This window comes from Lithobates pipiens, unplaced genomic scaffold, assembly GCF_037356315.1.
Source record: "Lithobates pipiens isolate NorthernLeopardFrog02 unplaced genomic scaffold, aLitPip1_a1.2 Scaffold_28, whole genome shotgun sequence".
Lineage (NCBI taxonomy): Eukaryota > Metazoa > Chordata > Amphibia > Anura > Ranidae > Lithobates > Lithobates pipiens.
In genome coordinates, this window is record NW_027507789.1 from 181,178,862 (window position 1) to 181,198,900 (window position 20,039).

The following is a 20,039-nucleotide window of genomic DNA, read 5'->3' on the forward strand; positions in this document are numbered from 1 at the left end:
ATAAAGAGGGTCTTTAGTGCATCTGGCCCACTTGGGGCACATCAGCTGGAGGAACCGCTCCCTGTCAGTCTTGTCAATGTGGTATAGTTGTGATAATTGGGACGAAATATAGTATAGGTTGAAATCTGGTAGTGCCATACCTCCCAGGTCAGGTGGGTTTTTTAGCGTCTGCCATGCCAGTTTGTGTCTGTTAGGACCCCATACAAAAGATTTGAGGAGGGCTTCTAGAGTCTTGAAGTATTTCAAAGGTAAGTATGTTGGGGAGTGCCACATAACATATAATACTTTGGGGAGTAGAACCATTTTAATAAGGTTTATTCTGCCCCATACCCCCCCCCCCCAGTGGCAAGCGAGTCCAGGTCCGCAGCTTAGTTTTTACATAGGACGTGAGGGGTTCAATATTGAGATGTACAAAGTCTGTCGACATTCTGGATACATGGATCCCAAGATATTTGATGGTACTAACTCTCTGAAGTGGCAGACTGGCCTGTGACTCGGTTGGTGGAAAACTGTCTATTGGTAATATTTGCGATTTTTCCCAGTTAATTTTTAAACCAGAGAAGGTCCCAAATTGTTCGATTGTATGTAGTGCCACCCGCAAGGAGGAACCCGGATCTGCCAGGTATAAAAGGGTGTCATCTGCGTACATACTAATTTTTTCAATCAGATTACCTGAGCATAGAAAAGATCCCTTGATTTCTGGATTATTCCGGATGGATATGGCTAGCGGCTCAGGAGCCAGGGCGTATAACAACGGCGAGAGAGGGCAGCCCTGCCTTGTGCCCCTGGTGAGGTCAAACTGCTCGGAGGGCCATCCGTTCGCCATTACCCTGGCTGTGGGCGACTGATACATCAGTTGTACCCATTTGATGAATTTAGGGCCGAAGCCATACCCCTCCAGACATTTCCACAAGTACTCCCATTCCACCGAGTCAAAGGCTTTCGCCGTGTCTAAAGTCACCACCACCCTGGATCCTGCCTCCATGTGTGTAGCCTGTAGGTTGAAAAAGTCAATGTGCATAACTATTCACCCCCCTAAAGTCAATACTTTGTAGAGCCACTTTTTGCAGCCATCACAGCTTCAGGTTGCATTGGATAAGTCTCTATGAGCTTGCCACATCTTACCACTGGGATTTTTGCCCATTCCTCCTTGGAAAACTGCTCCAGCTCCTTCAAGTTGGATGGTTTGCACTTGTCAACAGCAATATTTAAGTCTGGCCACATATTTTCTATTGGATTGAGGTCTGGGCTTTGACTAGACCATTCCAACACATTTACATGTTTCCCCTTAAACCACTCAAGTATTGTTTTAGCAGCTTGTTTGGGGTCATTGTCCTGCTGGAAGGTGAACCTCCGTCCTAGCCTCAAATCACACACACACACACACACACACACACACACGTACGTACAGGTTTTGCTAAAGAATATCCCTGGATTTAGCGGCATCCATCTTTCCCTCAACCCTGACCAGTTTCCCAGTCCCAACTGCTGAAAAACATCCCAACAGCATGATGCTGCCACCACCATGTTTCACAGTGGGGATGGTGTTCTTTGGGTGATGTGTTGGGTTGGGTTTGTGAAAGACATAGCATTTTCTTTGATAGCCAAAAAGTTACATTTTAGTCTCAAACCAGAGCACCTTCCTCCATACATTTTGGGAGTCTCCCACATGTCTTTTCGAAGACTCAACACGTGCCATTTTGTTTTTTGCTGAAAGTAATGGCTTTCTTCTGGCCACTCTGCCATAAAGCCCAACTCTATGGAGCGTACAGCTTATGGTCGTCCTATGTACAGATACTCCAGTCTCTGCTGTGGAACTCTGCAGCTCCTCCAGGGTTACCTTAGGTCTCTGTGCTGCCTCTCTGATTAATGCCCTCCTTGCCCAGTCTGAGTTTTGGTGTGCTGCCATCTCTTGGCAGGTTTGCTGCTGTGTCATATTTTTTCCCTTTGGTTATAATATATTTGATGGTGCTCCTAGGGATCAAAGTTTTGGATTTTTGCTTTTTAACCTAACCCTGACTTGTACTTCTCAAGACCATTATCCCTTACGCCCTTGCTCTTCATGGCAGTTCATGGTGCCTCTTGCTTAGGTGTTGCAGCCTGTGGGGCATTTCAAAAAAGGTGTACATGTAATGACAGATCATGTGACACTTAGATTATACACAGGTGGACATCATTTTACCAATTATGTGACTTCTAGGTAATTGGTTGCACCAGAGCTTTTTATGTGCTTCATAACAAAGGGGGTGAATACATACGCACATGCCAATTATCAGTTTTTTTATTTCTGAAAAATAGTTTTATGTATATATTTTTCTAATTTTACTTCAACTTAGACTGTGATCCATCACATATAACAAAAACAAACCCACATTGAACTAAAAGGCTGTAATGTAACAAAATACAGTGCCTTGCAAAAGAATTCAGCCCCCTTGAACTTTAACCTTTTGCCACATTTCAGGCTTCAAACATTTTTGTGAAGAATCACCAACAAGTGGGACACAATTGTGAAGTGGAACGAAATCTATTGGATATTTTAAACTTTTTTAGCAAATAAAAAATGAAAAGTGGTGCGTGCAAAATTATTCGGCCCCTTTACTTTCAGTGCAGCAAACTCACTCCAGAAGTTCAGCGAGGATCTCTGAATGATCCAATGTTGTCCTAAATGACTGATGGTGATAAATAGAATCCACCTGTGTGTAATCAAGTCTCTGTATAAATGCACCTGCTCTGTGATAGTCTCAGGGTTCTGGTGAAAGCGCAGAGAGCATCATGAAGACCAAGGAACACACCAGGCAGGTCCGTAATACTGTTGTGGAGAAGTTTAAAGCTGGATTTGGATACAAAAAGATTTCCCAAGCTTTAAACATCCCAAGGAGCACTGTGCAAGCGATCATTTTGAAATGGGAGTATCAGACCACTGCAAATCTACCAAGACCTGGCCATCCCTCTAAACTTTCAGCTCAGACAAGGAGAAGACTGATCAGAGATGCAGCCAAGAGGCCCATGATCACTCTGGATGAACTGCAGAGAACTACAGCTGGAGGTGGGAGAGTCTGTCCATAGGACAACAATCAGTCGTACACTGCACAAATCTGGCCTTTATGGAAGAGTGGCAAGAAGAAAGCCATTTCTCAAAGATATCCATAAAAAGTCTCCTCTAAAGTTTGCCACAAGCCACCTGGGAGACACACCAAACATGTGGAAGAAGGTGCTCTGGTCAGATGAAACCAAAATCAAACTTTTTGCCCACAATGCAAAAAGATATGTTTGGCGTAAAAGCAACACAGCTCATCACCCTCAACACACCATCCGCACTGTCAAACATGGTGGTGGCAGCATCATGGTTTGGGCCTGCTTTTCTTCAGCAGGGACAGGGAAGGTGGTTAAAATTGAGGGGGGAAGATGGATGCAGCCAAATACAGGACCATTCTGGATGAAAACCTGTTGGAGTCTGCAAAAGACCTGAAACTGGGACGGAGATTTATCTTCCAACAAGACAATGATCCCAAACATACAGCAAAATCTACAAAGGAATGGTTCACAAATAAACGTATCCAGGTGTTAGAATGGCCAAGTCAAAGTCCAGACCTGAATCCAATCGAGAATCTGTGGAAAGAGCTGAAAACTGCTGTTCACAAAACGCTCTCCATCCAACCTCACTGAGCTCGAGCTGTTTTGCAAGGAAGAATGGGCAAAAATTTCAGTCTCTCGATGTGCAAAACTCAGAGACTTACCCCAAGCGACTTGCAGCTGTAATCGCAGCAAAAGCTGGCTCTACAAAGTATTAACGCAAGGGGGCCCGAATAATTTTGCACGCCCCACTTTTCATTTTTTTTATTAGTTAAAAAAAGTTTCAAATATCCAATAGATTTCGTTCCACTTCACAATTGTGTCCCACTTGTTGGTGATTCTTCACAAAAAATAAAAATGTTATATCTTTATGTTTGAAGCCTGAAATGTGGCAAAAGGTTGAAAAGTTCAAGGGGGCCGAATACTTTCGCAAGGCACTGTATAATAAAAAGAACAAATTTTCATAATCCCCTGCTACACTTATCCCAGCATTTAACTAATGCCTGGAAAGCTTTGACATAGAAAGATTTGTTAGCACGCCTGAACCATCCTAGGACAGCCTGCTTCACTTTCTCATCAGTGCAGAAATGTTGGCCTCTGTGGAACTCTTTTAGGGGTTCAAAGAGGTGGAAATCACTTCGAAGAGGGATCTGGCTGTAAGGGAGGGGGAATGTGGCAATACCTCCTAGTCGGGTTGCTGTAAATATGCACATATTACTATAAGCTGTATGAGATTTTACATTGTCACGGAGAGACCAGACACCCTTCGTGATTTTTTTTTTTTAATGCTTTTACTGCTTTGATGCTAGTTTTGATACCGGACCGAAATTATGTGCCCAGGTTTTGTCACATGTAATGAAGCGAGCCAAAAAATTCTGGCCTTCCCGGTCAAAACGCTTCAACACAGTGCAGACAAACTCTTCTGTGCTGGTCAAAAGCAGAAAGTTGTCTTGCTACCAAGCGTGTGCCAACTTTTTAAAAATGCAAAGGTCTGAATTATTACGTTTCCCACAGAAAGATTAGTCTCTTGTGCAATTTCACGAAAGGTTATGCGTCAATTATCCAGGATCAGGCGTTCCACACGCTGAATGTTCACAGGAATGGCTGCTGTGGGCTGGGATCTTAACGGACGTCCATCTTTAATACGTTTACACCATTCAAATGTCTTACTACGGCTGAGCATCTCATCGTACTGTGCTGGAAGTCTTCTGTAGCTATCCACAGGTTTTACACCTTCGTTCATCACTACTCGCTGTTCCATGCACACACTAACACTGTTGTCTGCCATCTTGGTCAACACTCTCTGCACTGACCTGTGACATGTACACCGCCTATCAGTAATAAGCCACTTACTACTGCGTGTAGTACTGCCATGCCATCATCTCTTTTTATACCTGTAAAATTAAAAGTCCTGGTCTGACTTGAATGCCCCTCCTATAAAATGGATTATCTCAGATGACTGCTCATTATCCCTGGGAGGATGCTCAGTTTATGAATATACATGATTTAAAGAAGAGCATACAAGTTTAGGTCTACAGAAGATTCATGTAGCGAGCATATTGTCCAACTACCAACTCGTCTCTATACTTAAAGCTGCTTTGAAAGTAAAAAATTTTTTTTTTTTTTTTTTTTTTTTTTTTTTAATAAAGAATGATTAAATAAAATAGTATAAAATAACCCTTGATAAAGTGATCCTGGAAATATTGAAAAAAATCCTTCACTACAATAATGGATCCACCGCGTGTTGCCTCCACCATAGAAATGCAAACGTAATAAATATAGCCATTGTCTATTTTATAGACGGCAATAATAAAACAGCATCAAACCCCTTTCACACTGGGGTGCTTTGCAGGCACTACAGCGCTAAAAATAGCACCTGCAAAGCGCCCTGAAGGGCTTTCACACTGGAGCGGTGTGCTGGCAGGATGCAAAAAAAAAAAAAAAAAGTCCTGTTAGCAGCATCTTTGGAACAGTGAAGGAGCGGTGTATACACCACTCCTGCCCATTGAAATCAATGGGGCAGCACGGCTATACTGCCGGCATAGCACTTTGCGGTGGTTTTAAACCTTCTTTGGCCGCTAGCGGGGGGGGGGGTAAAAGCGCGCCACTAGTGGCCAAATAGCGCCGCAAAATTGACAGTAAAGCGCTGCTAAAACATAGCAGTGCTTTACTGCCCATGCACCCACTGCCCCAATGTGAAAGGGGCCTTAAAGTAGTTGTAAAGTAAAGTCAGAAGATAGAAGCCATTGGCTGCCGCTGCTGTCAAGGTCAGCTAGCCATTTAGGAGAGAGAGGGGGTGGGGCCAGGAACACAGAAGAGGGACCCGAGAAAATGAGGATATGGGCTGCTCTGTGCAAAACCACTGCAACAAAGCGGGCAAGTATAACACGTCTTGCTTATTTTCCTATCAAAATAACAAACTTTACAATCACTTCAATATTGGGCAAGTTTGCATTTCTATCGGAGGTGACGGCAACACACTGTGGATCTATTGGGGTGAAGGATCGTTTCAATAATTTTCAGGATCACTTTATCAGAGGACGTTTATACTATAAATTTCAGTTGATTCATTTTTTATTTTATTTTTTATATATTTAGACACAGTTGTGCTCATAAGTTTACATACCCTGAGAATTTATGATTTCTTGGCCATTTTTCAGAGAAGATGAATGATAAACAAACACAAAACTTTTTTCACTCATGGTTAGTGTTTGCCTGAAGCCATTTATCACCAGTCAACTGTTTACTTTTTTTAAATCCATATATATATAACAGAAACTACCCAAATTACCCTGATAAAAAAAAGTTTACATATCCCAGTTCTTAATACCGTGTAACATCAATACCAGCTTGAAGTCTTTTGTGGTATTTGTGGATGAGGCTCTTCATCTTCTCAGATGATAAAGCTGCCCCTTTCTCTTGGCAAAAAGCCTCCAGTTCCTGGAAATTCTTGGGCTGTCTTGCATGAACTGCACATTTGAGATCTCCCCAGAGTGGCTCAATGATATTGAGGTCAGGAGACTGAGATGGCCACTCCAGAACCTTCAGTTTATTCTGCTGTAAGCAATGACAGGTCGACTTTTTGTGGATCATTGTCATGTTGGAATGTCCAAGTACATCCCACGCGCAGCTTCCTGGCTGATGAATGCAAATGTTCCTCCAGTATTTTTTGATAACATACTGCATTCATCTTGCCATCAATTTTGACCAAATTTCCTGTGCCTTTGTAGCTCACACATCCCCAAAACAGTGATCCACCTCCGTGTTTCACAGTAGAAATGGTGTACCTTTCATCATAGGCCTTGTTGACTCCTCTCCAAATGTAGTGTTTATGGTTGTGGCCAAAAAGCTCAATTGTGGTCTCATCACGCCAAATGACTTTGTGCCAGAAGGTTTGAGGCTCGTCTCTGTACTGTTTTGGCATATTGCAAGTGGGATACTTTGTGGCATTTGCGTAGTAATGGCTTTCTTCTGGGGGCTTGACTATGCAGCCCATCTTTCTTCAAGTGCCTCCTTATTGTGCATCTTGAAACAGCCACACCACATGTTTTCAGAGAGTCCTGTATGTAACATGAAGTTATTTGTAGGTTTTTCTTTGCATCCCGAACAATTTTCCTGGCAGGTGTGGCTGAAATTTTAGTTGGTCTACCTGACCGTGGTTTGGTTTCAAGTGGAACCCGTAATTTTCCACTTCTTGATTAGAGTTTGAACATTGCCAATTCTGCATTCTCAATTCCTTGGATATCTTTTTATATCCCTTTTCTGGTTTATACAATTCAGCCACCTTTTCCCACAGATCCTTGATAATTATTTTGCTTTCCCCATGACTCAGAATCCAGAAACGTCAGTGCAGCACTGGATGAAAGATGCAAGGGTCTGTCAGGAGTCCAGAAACTCATTGACCTTTTATACACACTAATTACAAGCAAACAGATCACAGGTGAAGATGGTTACCTTTAATTGCCATTCAAACCTCTTTGTGTCAACTTGTGTGCATCTTAGCAGGCCAAACTTTTGATCAGAGTCATTTGGGTAGCTTCTGTTGTGATTATGATTTTAAACAGTTGATTGATAATAGATCAATTCAGCCAAACACTAGTCACCAGTGAAAGAATGAGAACACAAAAACCTTTTATGTTCTCTGAAAAATGGCCAAGAAATCATAAATTCTGCGAGGGTATCTAAACTTATAAGCACAACTATAATTTATCCTTTTTTTTTTTGAAAATATATAATATATGTCCTGTGATAAAGTGATCCTGGAAATATTGAAAATCCTTCACCACGATAATGGATCCACCGTATGATGCCCTAGAAATGCAAACTCGCCAAATTTTAAAGTGATTGTAAAGTCTTGGTTATTTTCCTTTAAAAATAACAAACATGTTATACTTACCTGCTCTGTTGCAGTGGTTTTGCAGAGCTGCCCAGATCCTCCTTTTCTTGGGTCCCTCCTCTTCTGTGCTCCTAGCCCCTCCCTCCCATTCAGTGCTTGCTCCGGGGGCACCCGAGCCAAGTCACAGCTCTGTGTGTCCATTCAGATACAGAGCCCCTACCTGGTCCCACCCCCCCCTCTCCCTGGATTGGCTAGCTGACTGACAACAGTGGCAACCAATGGCACTGCTGCTGTGTCTCTGCCAATATATATACACACACACACACACACACACACACACACTTATTTTTTGTGCACAGGTGTAGAGCTGTTCGATCCTGAATAAAATGATTATAGTGTTTTTTTCTCTTCTCTGCGTAACATTCACATTAAATAAATAATAATAATAATAATAATAAATATTGGGTTAACTTTTTTTATTTTAATTCCTTGAAGTGTCTCTTCCCCCCCCCCCCCAAACTATTTCTATTGAAAGATTGCTGCGACATAAAATATTGCAACCCCTACCATTTTATTCTCTAGGGTCTCTGCTAAAAATATATACAGTATCTCACAAAAGTGAGTACACCCCTCATATTTTATTATATCTTTGCACTTTGCTAAAATGTAAAGTAGTGAGTGTTCAGCTTGTATAACAGTATAAAATTGCTGTCCCCTCAAAATAACTCAACACAGCCATTAATTTTTTTAGGGCACTTTCACATTGGTGCGTCGACAGTGAAGTGTCGCTATATTTAGCAGCTTTTTTTTTAAAAAAAATGTACCAAAAAGGAGCAACGTTTTTAACATTGTTTTAGCGGCACTTTAGTGCTTTTAACCCTCCCACTAGCGGCCGAAAAAGGGTTAAAAGCCTCGGCAGCGCAGGCCATTGATTTCAATGGCAGGGGCATTTTAGGAGCAGTGTGTACACCGCTCCAGCAACCCGACATTTTTTATTTCACAACATCTTTAGGCCTCGTTTTCACATGAGAGTAGAAGCAGAAATATTCCAGAGAGGGAGAAGGAATCGGCCCATGCCGCACAATGTTTTTTCTTTAGGCTTCCCGGCCTAGAGGCGAGATCTGGGGACTTATTGACCCCAGATCTCGTTGTAAAGAGGACCTGTCACGCACTATTCCTATTACAAGGGATGTGTAAATTCCTTGCAATAGGAATAAAAAAAATAAAAAAAAAGGGGGGGGGGGAGGATGATTTTTACATGTAGGAGCAAAGTGTCAGAATTGGCCTGGGTAGCAAGTGGTCCATTTCTTAATTTTCCCAAAAGATTGTGACAAAAATTAGAAAAAAAAAAAATATATATAAAAAAAAATAAAACCCACGCACAACCCTCGCCATACCTCTTACTAAATACCGTGAATGATTTACTTTAAAAAAAAAAAAAAGGGTCATTTGGGGGATATTTGTACTGTCCTGGTGTTTTCAGGCCTCAAGTCATGGGGCAGCTGGAAAAACCCAGAAGCGACCGCTAGCCCCTGATTTGGAAAAAAAAAAAATTAAAAAAAAAACACAAACATGTGACGTTGTAACCAAGAAGTACAAAAGGAGGTTGAAGGTCTACTTTAAAAAAAAGGGACCATGCCAACCCAAATGGGTTTCTACTGTATGTTTTTGATGAGGTTGAGAAGTAACTCAATCTTATTGCTAAGCTATCAGAGAAGACCCGGCAAAAGATGAAGGCACACCCCTCAACTTAACCCTAAATAATCAACTCTGTTACAGCAACTCATCCTTACCTCTAGTTTACTGTTATCCAGGCCAGATAGAGACATGTCTTCCATTCTCATTTGCAACCAATGCTTGTTGGATGAGGCTGCCTGGCCAGGCAGAGAACAGACGGCCACCCCCCTTTAGCTGTACAAATAAAGACAAAAAAAGGAGAACATTGATTACAAGTTTGCACCAAAGTGGGGAGTACCCCCTTCCAACCTAACCTTTTACACAGGGACAGAAGACTACATGTGTGAGTTACTTTACTGGGCAAGACAAAATCAATTGTCAAGACAAAAAAAAAAAAAAAAAAAAAGGGGGGAGGAGAAAGGACTGTAAAACATTAAAGCGCAGGATGTTTATGACTGTACACAGCAATATAAAAAAACATAGCAAAACTGACATTACAGTTAAAAAGACACACACACACACACACACACACACACACACACACACGTATATAGTCCCCCTGCTTTCTAAATAACCAACCATGTAAATAGCAGGTAGGGCTCGACCCAAATCAGAAACACGCTCCCAAAAATTGTCCAACCAAAAACTGCTATTGGAGAATTCATGTTTTGAAGGGAGTAAAAAAAAAAAAAAAAAAAAAAAATTAGCTTTGTCCAGTTTTGTAATTGATATGATGGAGAATATCAGAACAAGAATGAGGAGCTTGGCATGGTGGACTAGAACAGGCAGAACACCAAGATGGGCAAAGGCCCAAATTAAAGAGACCCTGTCACCACCCGATGCACAGCCAGAGAAATATAGCAAGCAAAACAAACTCATCAATAGACAAGTCTGTCTTAATCTCTTATGCCGCGTACACACGATCGGACTTTGACAGCAAAGGTCCGACGGAACGAGTCCGTCTGACAATTCGATCGTGTGTGGGCTCCATCGGACCTTTCCTTGCCAAAAATCTGGCGGACTTTAGAAATAGAACATGTTTTAAATTTTTCCACCGGAACTCTGCTGGACCCAGTTCCTACCGAGAAATCCGCTCGTGTGTATGCTAGTCCGACGGACAAAAACCAGCGCGAGGGCAGCTTTTGGCTACTGGCTATGAACTTCCTTATTCTAGTCCGGTCGTACGTCATCACTTTCGAATCCGTCGGACTTTGGTGTGATTGTGTGTGGCCAAGTCTGTTGATTCGGAAAGTCCGTCAGAACTCCGCTGAAAGTCCGTCGGACCTAGTCCCTCGAAAAGTCTGGTCGTGTGTATGCGGCATTAGTCTCGTTTCATGGCAAACACATCTTTTTAGTTTTGGATAGAGTAGGGAAGGGTTAGACTCTTTTAGGCTTTATTCCTGTCTGTTTTTTTATTTTTAGAGTTGTCCCCAGGACAAGAGGTGAAGGTAAATCTTCCACTGGGACAAACAGTTCAAGTAGGGGGGAATTCCCCTTAAAATTAGAAGATTTTCTTCAACTTCCAGTTGTGTCTCTGGGAGAGGAAGCAAAGGAATATTCGGTGAATGGCACACAGACAGCAGGCGCCTCACACTGGAGTACCTTAGCTGCTTCCCCTTCTCAACATCAACCAACTTCTTGGTGGCGGTTGGGTAAGATGTGTGTGATCTGCTCCGATTAGCTATGCCAATTGCATGAGGTTTCCCTGGCCACTGCCAGGACCAGGCATAAAAGGCAGCCAGGAAACGCAGAGCCTCCACCATTCCCAGAAGTTATTAAAAATATAAAAGTGAAGTTTTTATAACATCCAAGGAATGAAATTAAAAATAAAAAGGCAGACTAAAGCCTCATACACACGGTACGACTGTTGGTCAACCGAGTGTCTGATTTTTGTCAAAGGGGCATGTGCCAGGATCTTGTCTTGCATACTAATGGTACACAATTGTTGTGCCACAAACATGAACGTAGTGATGTACTACGAGGAATTTCAGCTCTTGAGTGCCATCCTTTGTGCCCCTACTGCTAATTACACATTAGGTGAGCATTGATTCCGAGCAAGTGCGTTTGTACTTTCGACTTGTGTGATTGATTTGTGTACTGACCATCAAAAAATCTGACGTCAAACCGCTGGCTGACGAAAATTTACTAGCCCATCATCCATGGACAACAATTGTCAAAAGGAGCGTACTAATGGTCAGATTTTAGGACAACAGTCTATCAACAGACAATCCCCTGCCAACAATCATACCGTGTGTATGAGGCTATACTTACAGGTAGGAGAGTACATTTACCTATGATGTCCAAAGCTGACAAACAGCTCCATACACAGATATAATCCATCTATGGGAGACGTTTTACCTGTCAGAAAACGTTGTATCCTCCATTACTAGCAGGGAAGCTGGGATAATGTCTCCTGTGAGTGGGAAGGTGTATTGTTACACTTCAATCACCACAGAACATACTCTATTACACCTTTAACAATCACAACATCACAGCATGTATTCAGATAAATAACATGTAATCACTGCTTGGCTGGAATGCATACTGAGAAGTAGTGATTGTTAAGGTGTAACAGAGCACGATGTTATATGGGGAGAGGTTTTACCCACCAAAGGATGATGTATACTCTTGTCCATCCAGTTCTGAAATTTACACAGCTGGGATTGGGGGGGGGGGGGGGGGGTGTTGGTGTTTTAATTAAAAAAATAATCCTAGTTATGGATAGAGCCCCAGGGACATAACTTACCTTTAATGACATGCAGCTCATGTCCTGCTGGCTGCTCCTTACTGTAGAATCTTCTCTCCAATGACACCAGATACACCTCACAGTTTTGATTTAAAGGGTTTAAAGTCCAGCCGCTGCCAAGCATCGGTGCCGCTCACTCTTCCCTTATTCATAGAACTTATAGTATTCTTTTGCAGAATTTCAAAGCACTCCGATTGGAGGAGAGGAGATTGTGCCCTTCATTTGCCCCTCCTCCATTTACAGTGCATTCTTCAAAGCAGCTTCCTCTTTATGCCCCAGCGCCACTTCCCTGAACATCCAGCTGGAGGGCACGCGCTCCCCGGCCACTTTATTAGGTACACCTTGCTAGTATTGGGTTTGGACCCCCCCCCCCCCCCCCGCCTTCAGAACTGCCTTAATTCTTGGTGGCATAGATTCAACAAGGTGTTGGAAACATTCCACAGATATATTTTTGTCCATATTGACATAATATCATGCAGTTGCTGCAGATTTGTCAGTTGCACATCCATGATGAGAATCTCTCATTCCACCACATCCAAAGGTGCTCTATTGGATGAGATCTGGTGAGTGTGGAGGCCATTGGAGTACAGTGACCTCATTGTCATGGGGACACTGTAGTCAAAGGGATGGACATGGTAAGCAACAATACTCAGGTAGGCTGCAGGGTTTAAACAATTCAATTGGTACCAAGGGGTCCAAAAAGTGTGCCAAGAAAATATCCCCCACACCATTACACCACCAGCCTGAACCATTGATACAAGGCAGGATGGATCCATGCTTTCATGTTTGCACCAAATTCTGACCCTATCATCTGAATGTTGCAGCTGAAATCGAGACTCAGACCAGGCAATGTGGTCCAATCTTCTATTGTCCAATTTTGAGGAGCCTGTGCAAATTGTAGCCTCAGTTTTCTGTTCTTAGCTGACAGGAGTGGCACCTGGAGTTGTCTGCTGCTGTAGCCCATCTGCTTCAAGGTTCAATGTGTTTTGTGCTCAGAGATGGTATTCTGCATACCTTGGTTGTAACGAGTGGGTATTTGAGTTACTGTGACCTATCATATCAAACCAGTCTGCCCATTCTCCTCTGACATCAAGGCATTTTCGTCCACACAACTACCGCTTAATGGATATTTTCTCTTTTTTGGACCATTCTCTGTAACCCCTAGAGATGATTGTGCGTGAAAATCCCAGTGAATCAGCAGTTTTTTAAATAATCAGACCAGTCTGTTACCAACAACCATGCCACGTTCAAAGTTACTTAAATCCCCTTTCTTCCCCATTCTGATGCTCGGTTTGAACTTCAGCAAATTATCATTGACGCGTCTAGATGCCTAAATGCATTGAGTTGCTGCCATGTGATTGGCCGATTATCAATTTGTGTTATCAAGCAATTGAACAGGTGTACGTTACCTAATAAAAGGCTGGTAAGTGTAAACATACCAATTGTCCGATCTGGCCACGTGGTCCCTGAGCTAGCCAGTAGTGGCTACAGGGCAGAGGACAGAGTAGTGACATCACCCAGGTACTCTACCCTGCAACGACCACTGTCTAACAAAGGGGAGCTGGATCACATGACCAGATCAGAGCGGGCTGCGGATAGCCAAGTATATAATATCTTTCTTACTCAGGCAAGTCAGCATTGGTGTTAGGAGGGAGAGGCGAGCATTTTTTTGAGATTAGTTAGCCTGGAATTCTATTAAAATTTACACGACTTCCACCCCACCCCCAGTCCATGATTGGACAGACACAGGCAAAGCTGAAGACTGATGAGCTCATCTCTCTGCTCTCTCCCCCTATTAGCACATAAGCACTGCAGAACCGGCACAGCTCCTTGTGCGGATTCCCTCTCTCACATTCCGAGATCTGCTGAACAGGGACTGCAAGAAAATAATACCACATTAGATTCAGGTGCTTACACATTTAGAAAAATATATACAAAAAATAATAAGTCCCTCACCAGGATAAAGTGGAACTTTAAGAAACAAATATAAAAATGGGGAACAGGCAGGCCAGTCTATGTCTCTTCTGTATTAAAAAGGAAATTCATGCTAGGGGGGGGGAAGAGTGAACAGGCAGGATTTGTCATTTAGAAGAGACATGCTTTGTCTCTTCTGCATTAAAGTCACTTACCTATCCGTTTGCCCCTGTACAGCGAGTAGTGCATGCGAAGCTCAGTATACAAAATATGTCAAAGCCGAAACTGACAAATTTCCCACAAATTCACATGAGTGAGGTAATTTCAGCCTCGCCAATGACAGCAGCTGGCGATCGAGACCCAAAATTTGCCTGCCAAGGACCTCTGGGATGTCGCATTTCTTGACTGAAGGCGATTGTAGCTCTGCTCTAAAGAGTTTCTTACCTGCCTTTCCACAATGTAAAATTAGCTGTGCATAGACAGCTCAGTGTACAATTCCAGTAACGCTGAGCTGCATTAACTCCTAAGCTTGCACAGCAGAGGCGTCATCTCAGTCTGGCCAATGAGAATGTCCAGAGATCGGTATCCAGATGCAGACTGGCTGTTAACGACAACGCCTAGAAGGGATCGCCTGGACACTGCAGCTCTGAAGAGGAGTCAAGTTCTGTTTAAAGCATGGGTGTCAAACTGGCGGCCCTCCAGCTTCAAGTTGTTGTGGAACTACAAGTCCTGTCATGCTTACATCTGTCAGCCTTACAATGCCTTGTGTGACTTGTAGTTCCTCCAAAAGCTGGAGGGCCACCAGTTTGACATCTGTGGTTTAAAAGGAGAAGTTCACCTTTTGAAATAAAATAAATGTACTTTTTTTGCAGTTAAATCTTACAGAGTGCAATCTCAGGCTCCTTCAGACTCTCAGTATAGCTGTCTATCTGTAGCTCCGATACAGGCAGGCGGTTACTTGAAGTGTTGGTCATCTTACTTTAAAAAAAAAAGTAATTAGTTAAGTTACAAATTACTTCTCCCAAAAAGTAAATTGCGTTAGTAACTCAGCAAAGTAACCGTGACAGGGGTGGCAGCGGTGGTGGTGTACAGTACTTGGGGGGGGGGGGGTGCCATCCTCTCCCACCACCACCTCTGCCCCTTAATTATCTCACCCCCCCCCCCCCATCACCTCTGTTGTAGAACTGATGGTGGGTGGGTAGGGATGGGATCAGTAAGAAGTAGAGGTGGAGGATTTGGGATGGATCGATTGAACTGCAATTCGATTCGTCAGACAGTCACTTACTTGAAGGCCCCTCCTCATGGGGGGGGGGGGGGGGGGGGAGGGAGGGAGAGACTCCCCTTCACTCGATTGGTGTCAGCTGACTTCATTTTTCAGTGTCTGCCCCCTACATTCTCTCTCTGGATAGGCGGGATGGGATGGGGCGGTCCAGACAGTCTCTCCGAGTCTCAGCTCAGCGGGCAAAAGCCCCCCTCCCCACGGCGGAACGAACGGCCAGGCAGTGCGGCCACGCCGGGCCTCCCAGACGGTAGATGTAATTGTGGTAACGTCACGCAAGTAATGGGAACTGAGTTACCATGAGGGGGAAGAGTAATCAGATTACTCGTTACCCTCCAAAGTAACTCCGTTTATTTCAACTGAGTTACTTACATCACTGGTTACATGAGAGCAGGAAGATCAATGAACTACGAGAGTGCTCACTAGTAGTGATGAGCTCAGGCGTGTTCGGATTGTATGCGCACACACTTTTTTTGACATTTGTTGCTTATAATAATAACACCATTATAATGTTTGGTGTTTCCACATAATTTTCTAGCAACAAAAAAAAAAATACATATTTTTTAACTTGTAAAAAGCAACAAATATAAAAAAAAAAAGTTTAGTTCTTAAGTGGTTAAAGCAAAGGCTCTTTTATTTTCTATAAAAATAAGAAACATGTTATACTTACCTGCTCTGTTGCAGTGGATTTGCACAGAGCAGCCCAAAGCCTCCTCTTCTCAGGTCCCTCTTGTGTGATCCTGGCCCCTCCCTCCTGTTCAGTGCCCCCACAGCAAGCAGCTGGCTATGGAGTCACATCTCCCTGTGTCCATTCAGACATAGAGCCATGACTTGGCCCCACCCCTCTCTCCCCTGATTGGCTAGCTGACTGATTGACAGTAGCAGAAGCCAATGGTGCTGCTGCTGGGTCTCAGCCAATCAGGAAGGAGAATCTGGATGGCTGAGCAACTTGTGGACATTGTTGTACAAAGAGGGACTTCAGGTAAGTGTGGGGGGCTGATGCACACACAAGGCTTTTTATCTTAATGCATAGAATGAGGCTTCGGGCAGCCGCATTGCTGGACCATGGGACAGGTGAGCGCCTGTTTATTAAAAGTCAGAAACTACAATTTTTGTAACCGCTGACTTTTAAATGGGTGGAACTCTGCTTTCAACTGACCTTATTTGCAGGCCGAAGTTCATTGCTTTGATCTGTAAAAGAACTACATGTTACAATGGGCAATGTGCAGTGATGGCTTCCTGGTGGGTATGATCCAAACACGGCTGAGCCCATCACTACCCACCAGCTCCCTCATAGTTAATTTAAGACTACAAGCCATCTGCTGCAACAGCTGATGGTGCTTGTAGTCTATTCATTCACAACAAATTGAGGGCGGAGCCTCTTACAGCCTCGCTGTGTTCAAATTGTGACAGCGAGTGCAGGGAGAAGATCCTTTGCCTGCTGTCATAAGGAGGAAAGCGAGAAAGGGTAGAATAGGGAGGCATGTTACACCCTAAAATGATCCAGAGGTGAACTTAGCCTTTAAAGCAATTGTAAAGTCTTGCTTACAAAAACAACAAACATGTTATACTTACCTGCTCTGTGTAGTTGGATTTGCACAGAGCAACCCCGCCCCTCTTCTCTGGTCCCTCTTTGCTGCTCCTGGTCCCTCCCTCCTATCGAGTGCCCCCTCAGCCAGCAGCTCTCAATGGGGGCACCCGAGCCGAGTCAAAGCTCCATGTATCCATTCAGACATACACATCTCTCTCTCCCAATCAGGAGGAGTGTCTCAAATGACTTAGACAATTGTGAACATTGCTGGAGAGAGATGAGGTTCAGGTAAATATTTGGGGGGGGGGGGGGGGGCGTGGTGGTCTTCGATCACCGCTCCGGCGGCCGACGACGCTCCCGGAGTGACTTCCGGGTATTGATGTGAGCTGCGACGACATCGGTAACGGCACAGTCTAACTGGAGCAACAGCCCGTACTTGCCATTGCTTCAGTGCTGATGACGTCACATATGCAATACAGGGGGATATCTCCTAAACCGTGTAGGTTTAGGAGATATACAGTGTAGCTATAGGGAAGTCTAATTATAGGCTTACCTGTAGCAAAAAGTGGTTGCAACGGGTTTACAACCACTTTAAATGGCTTTTTTGTAACCTACCAAAGGTGTCGTCAGGTGGCGCTCAGATCCTGAGACTTCCTGTGTTTACATCCAGAGGGGGGGGGTCCTTGTTCAGGTGTCCACACCACTGCCTGTGTGATGCAGAGCCTTCCTGCGGTGGGTCCCCCTCAGGGGCGGGCCCAGCGGTCTTCGGCACAAGGGAACGGCGGCGGTGAGAGCTGCGGGCTCGTCTACCTTGCTTCAGCAGGAAATAGAAACAAAACATCCTATGAGGGTGGGATAAGAATAGAATGTGGCTTGCATGGTGTATGAAGCTGCAGTTGTCCTTTCTGTCTGCCATAACTTTATCATGTGCAGAGTGGTGACAGGGTCTCTTTAATGTCCCATTAGGGGCCACACACCACCTAGAGCACGCCCTGTATACACACAGCCCAGACTGGGGCCTACGGGTCCCCTCACAGATCAGAGCCATGCTGGGCCTTGTGGTTCCCCAGCCTGTGAGAGCCATGCCTGCCCATTGCACAATACATACTCCATAGACTGGGGGACACTGCTGACACACACAGTCCTCATTCCCTCACACACACATAACCCACCCTCCGACCAGCCCAGCATTCCCCCCCGTGCACCCCCATTGTTCCTACCCAGCATTAGTCCTGTCTGCCTCTTCTGTCCGGTCTCCTCAGCACCTAATAGCACCAGCCGCCATTTTAGCCTGCCCAGGCGGCCTCAATCGCCGGCTGAGAACATCGAGCCGCAGGCCACGCCCACTCCAGGCGTGCCCGCCCTGAACAGCAGCATCCACGCTCGGGGATCCACTGCGGTTTCCTCCAGACTGCAGCACTACGGTGTTGCGGGGATAAATGAGACAAGAAGAAAAAAAAAACACGGCGGCCAATCAGCGGGGAGGGAATAAAGAGTCGGAGCCAATCAGCGGGGAGGAGGGGCAGGGTGAGCGCGTTGATAAGGTGCCAGTAGTAGGGAAAAGCGGGGTGGGTGGGCGGAGGCGATGAGGTGTTGTCATGGAATTAGAGCAGAGAGCTGCTTCGCAGTATAGGCATTGTTGTGAGGAGTTGAGAGCTGAGCCATAGTGATCGATAACGATAAGACTTGTTCCAGCCTCATAGCGTCCTCTTTTCATATCAAACCCAAATAACTATACAAATCTTCTCACATGTCTATGAAGCTGTAGATTTTATATACAAACGGTGTTATCAAATACCTCAAGGAAATGGCGTTGAGCAGAACTTTTCTCTCAGTATCATCCAAAGTGGTAGATGATACTGAGCTGGTTGCTAGGATGCTGGCACTGCCTGCACAATAGCAACCAAATGATGCCTGCATCCTAGTAACCAATGACACACAGGTTGCTAGGATGCTGGCTGGGCCACATTGTCATTAGTTGCTGAGGTGCAACCAAAGAGGAGGGGGTTAAAAATAGGGAGATGTAGGTGGTGGCACACAGGGGCAATGGGAGGAAGATAAAACACCCACCTCAGGTGGCAAGTAACCAAGGCATACGTCTGACAACACGTGTGTCTGGGCTTCACAGCATCATTGGTTGTTGTGGGGCAGGTTCCTCATGTCGAGGAACTGAGTTGGATGTAAGGAGGCTGGCGGGTGGGCTTTACAGCATCATTGGTTGCTATGGTGCAGGCCCTTGAGGGTTCAGGAAGCTCCTTTCAGCAATATTTTAACTGTTTTTGTGTCGAAAGCATTAATACCCTAACCCTGATGGTAACCCTAATCTCAATGGTAACCATTTTTTTGAATAGTAAACCTAAACCCATTGATAATTCTTATCCCAATGGTAACCCCAACATCAATGATAACCCCAAACCCAATTTTAACTCTTAATTCCAATGGTAACCCTAATTCCAATAATAATCCTAACCCGAATAGTAACCCTAACCCCAATGATAATTCTAATTACAATGGTAACCCCAATGAAAACCCTAATCCCAATGGAAACTCTAATTACAATGATAATCCTAAACCAAATAGTAACCCTAACCCCAATGATAATTCTAATCCCAATGGTAACCCCAAACCCAATGATAACCCTAAACGCAATTGTAACTCTAATCCCAATGGTACCCTAATTCCAATAATAACCCTAACCCAAATAGTAACCCCAATGATAATTCTAATCTCAATGATAACCCCAAACCCACTTGTCACTCTAATCCCAATAGTAACCCTAACCCCAATGATAAACCCAATGATAACCCTAATCCCAATGGAAACCCTAATTCCAATGATAATCCTAACCCCAATGATAATTACAATCCCAATGGTAACCCCAAACCCAATAATAACCCTAAACCTAATTGTAACCCTAATTAAAATAATGACCCTAACTCAAATAGTAACCCCAATGATAATTCTAATCTCAATGGTAACCCCA

General features: G+C 44.1%; 1 protein-coding gene across 2 annotated transcripts in view; it reads right to left on the minus strand.

Moving 5' to 3' along the window:
• Positions 1-18,475, minus strand: part of ATXN7L3 (ataxin 7 like 3) — a 68,452-nt gene extending 49,977 nt beyond the window's left edge. The window contains exons 1-2 of one of the 2 annotated variants that reach the window (XM_077460044.1): positions 18,277-18,475; positions 9,703-9,820 (exon numbers count right to left, since the gene is read on the minus strand). In XM_077460044.1, the coding sequence (XP_077316170.1) occupies positions 9,703-9,753 (51 nt within the window). In that variant the 5' untranslated portion in view covers positions 9,754-9,820; positions 18,277-18,475. The remainder of the gene's footprint in view (positions 1-9,702; positions 9,821-18,276) is intronic. The other variant, XM_077460043.1, reaches the window with a different exon arrangement.
• Positions 18,476-20,039: the final 1,564 nt, after the last annotated feature.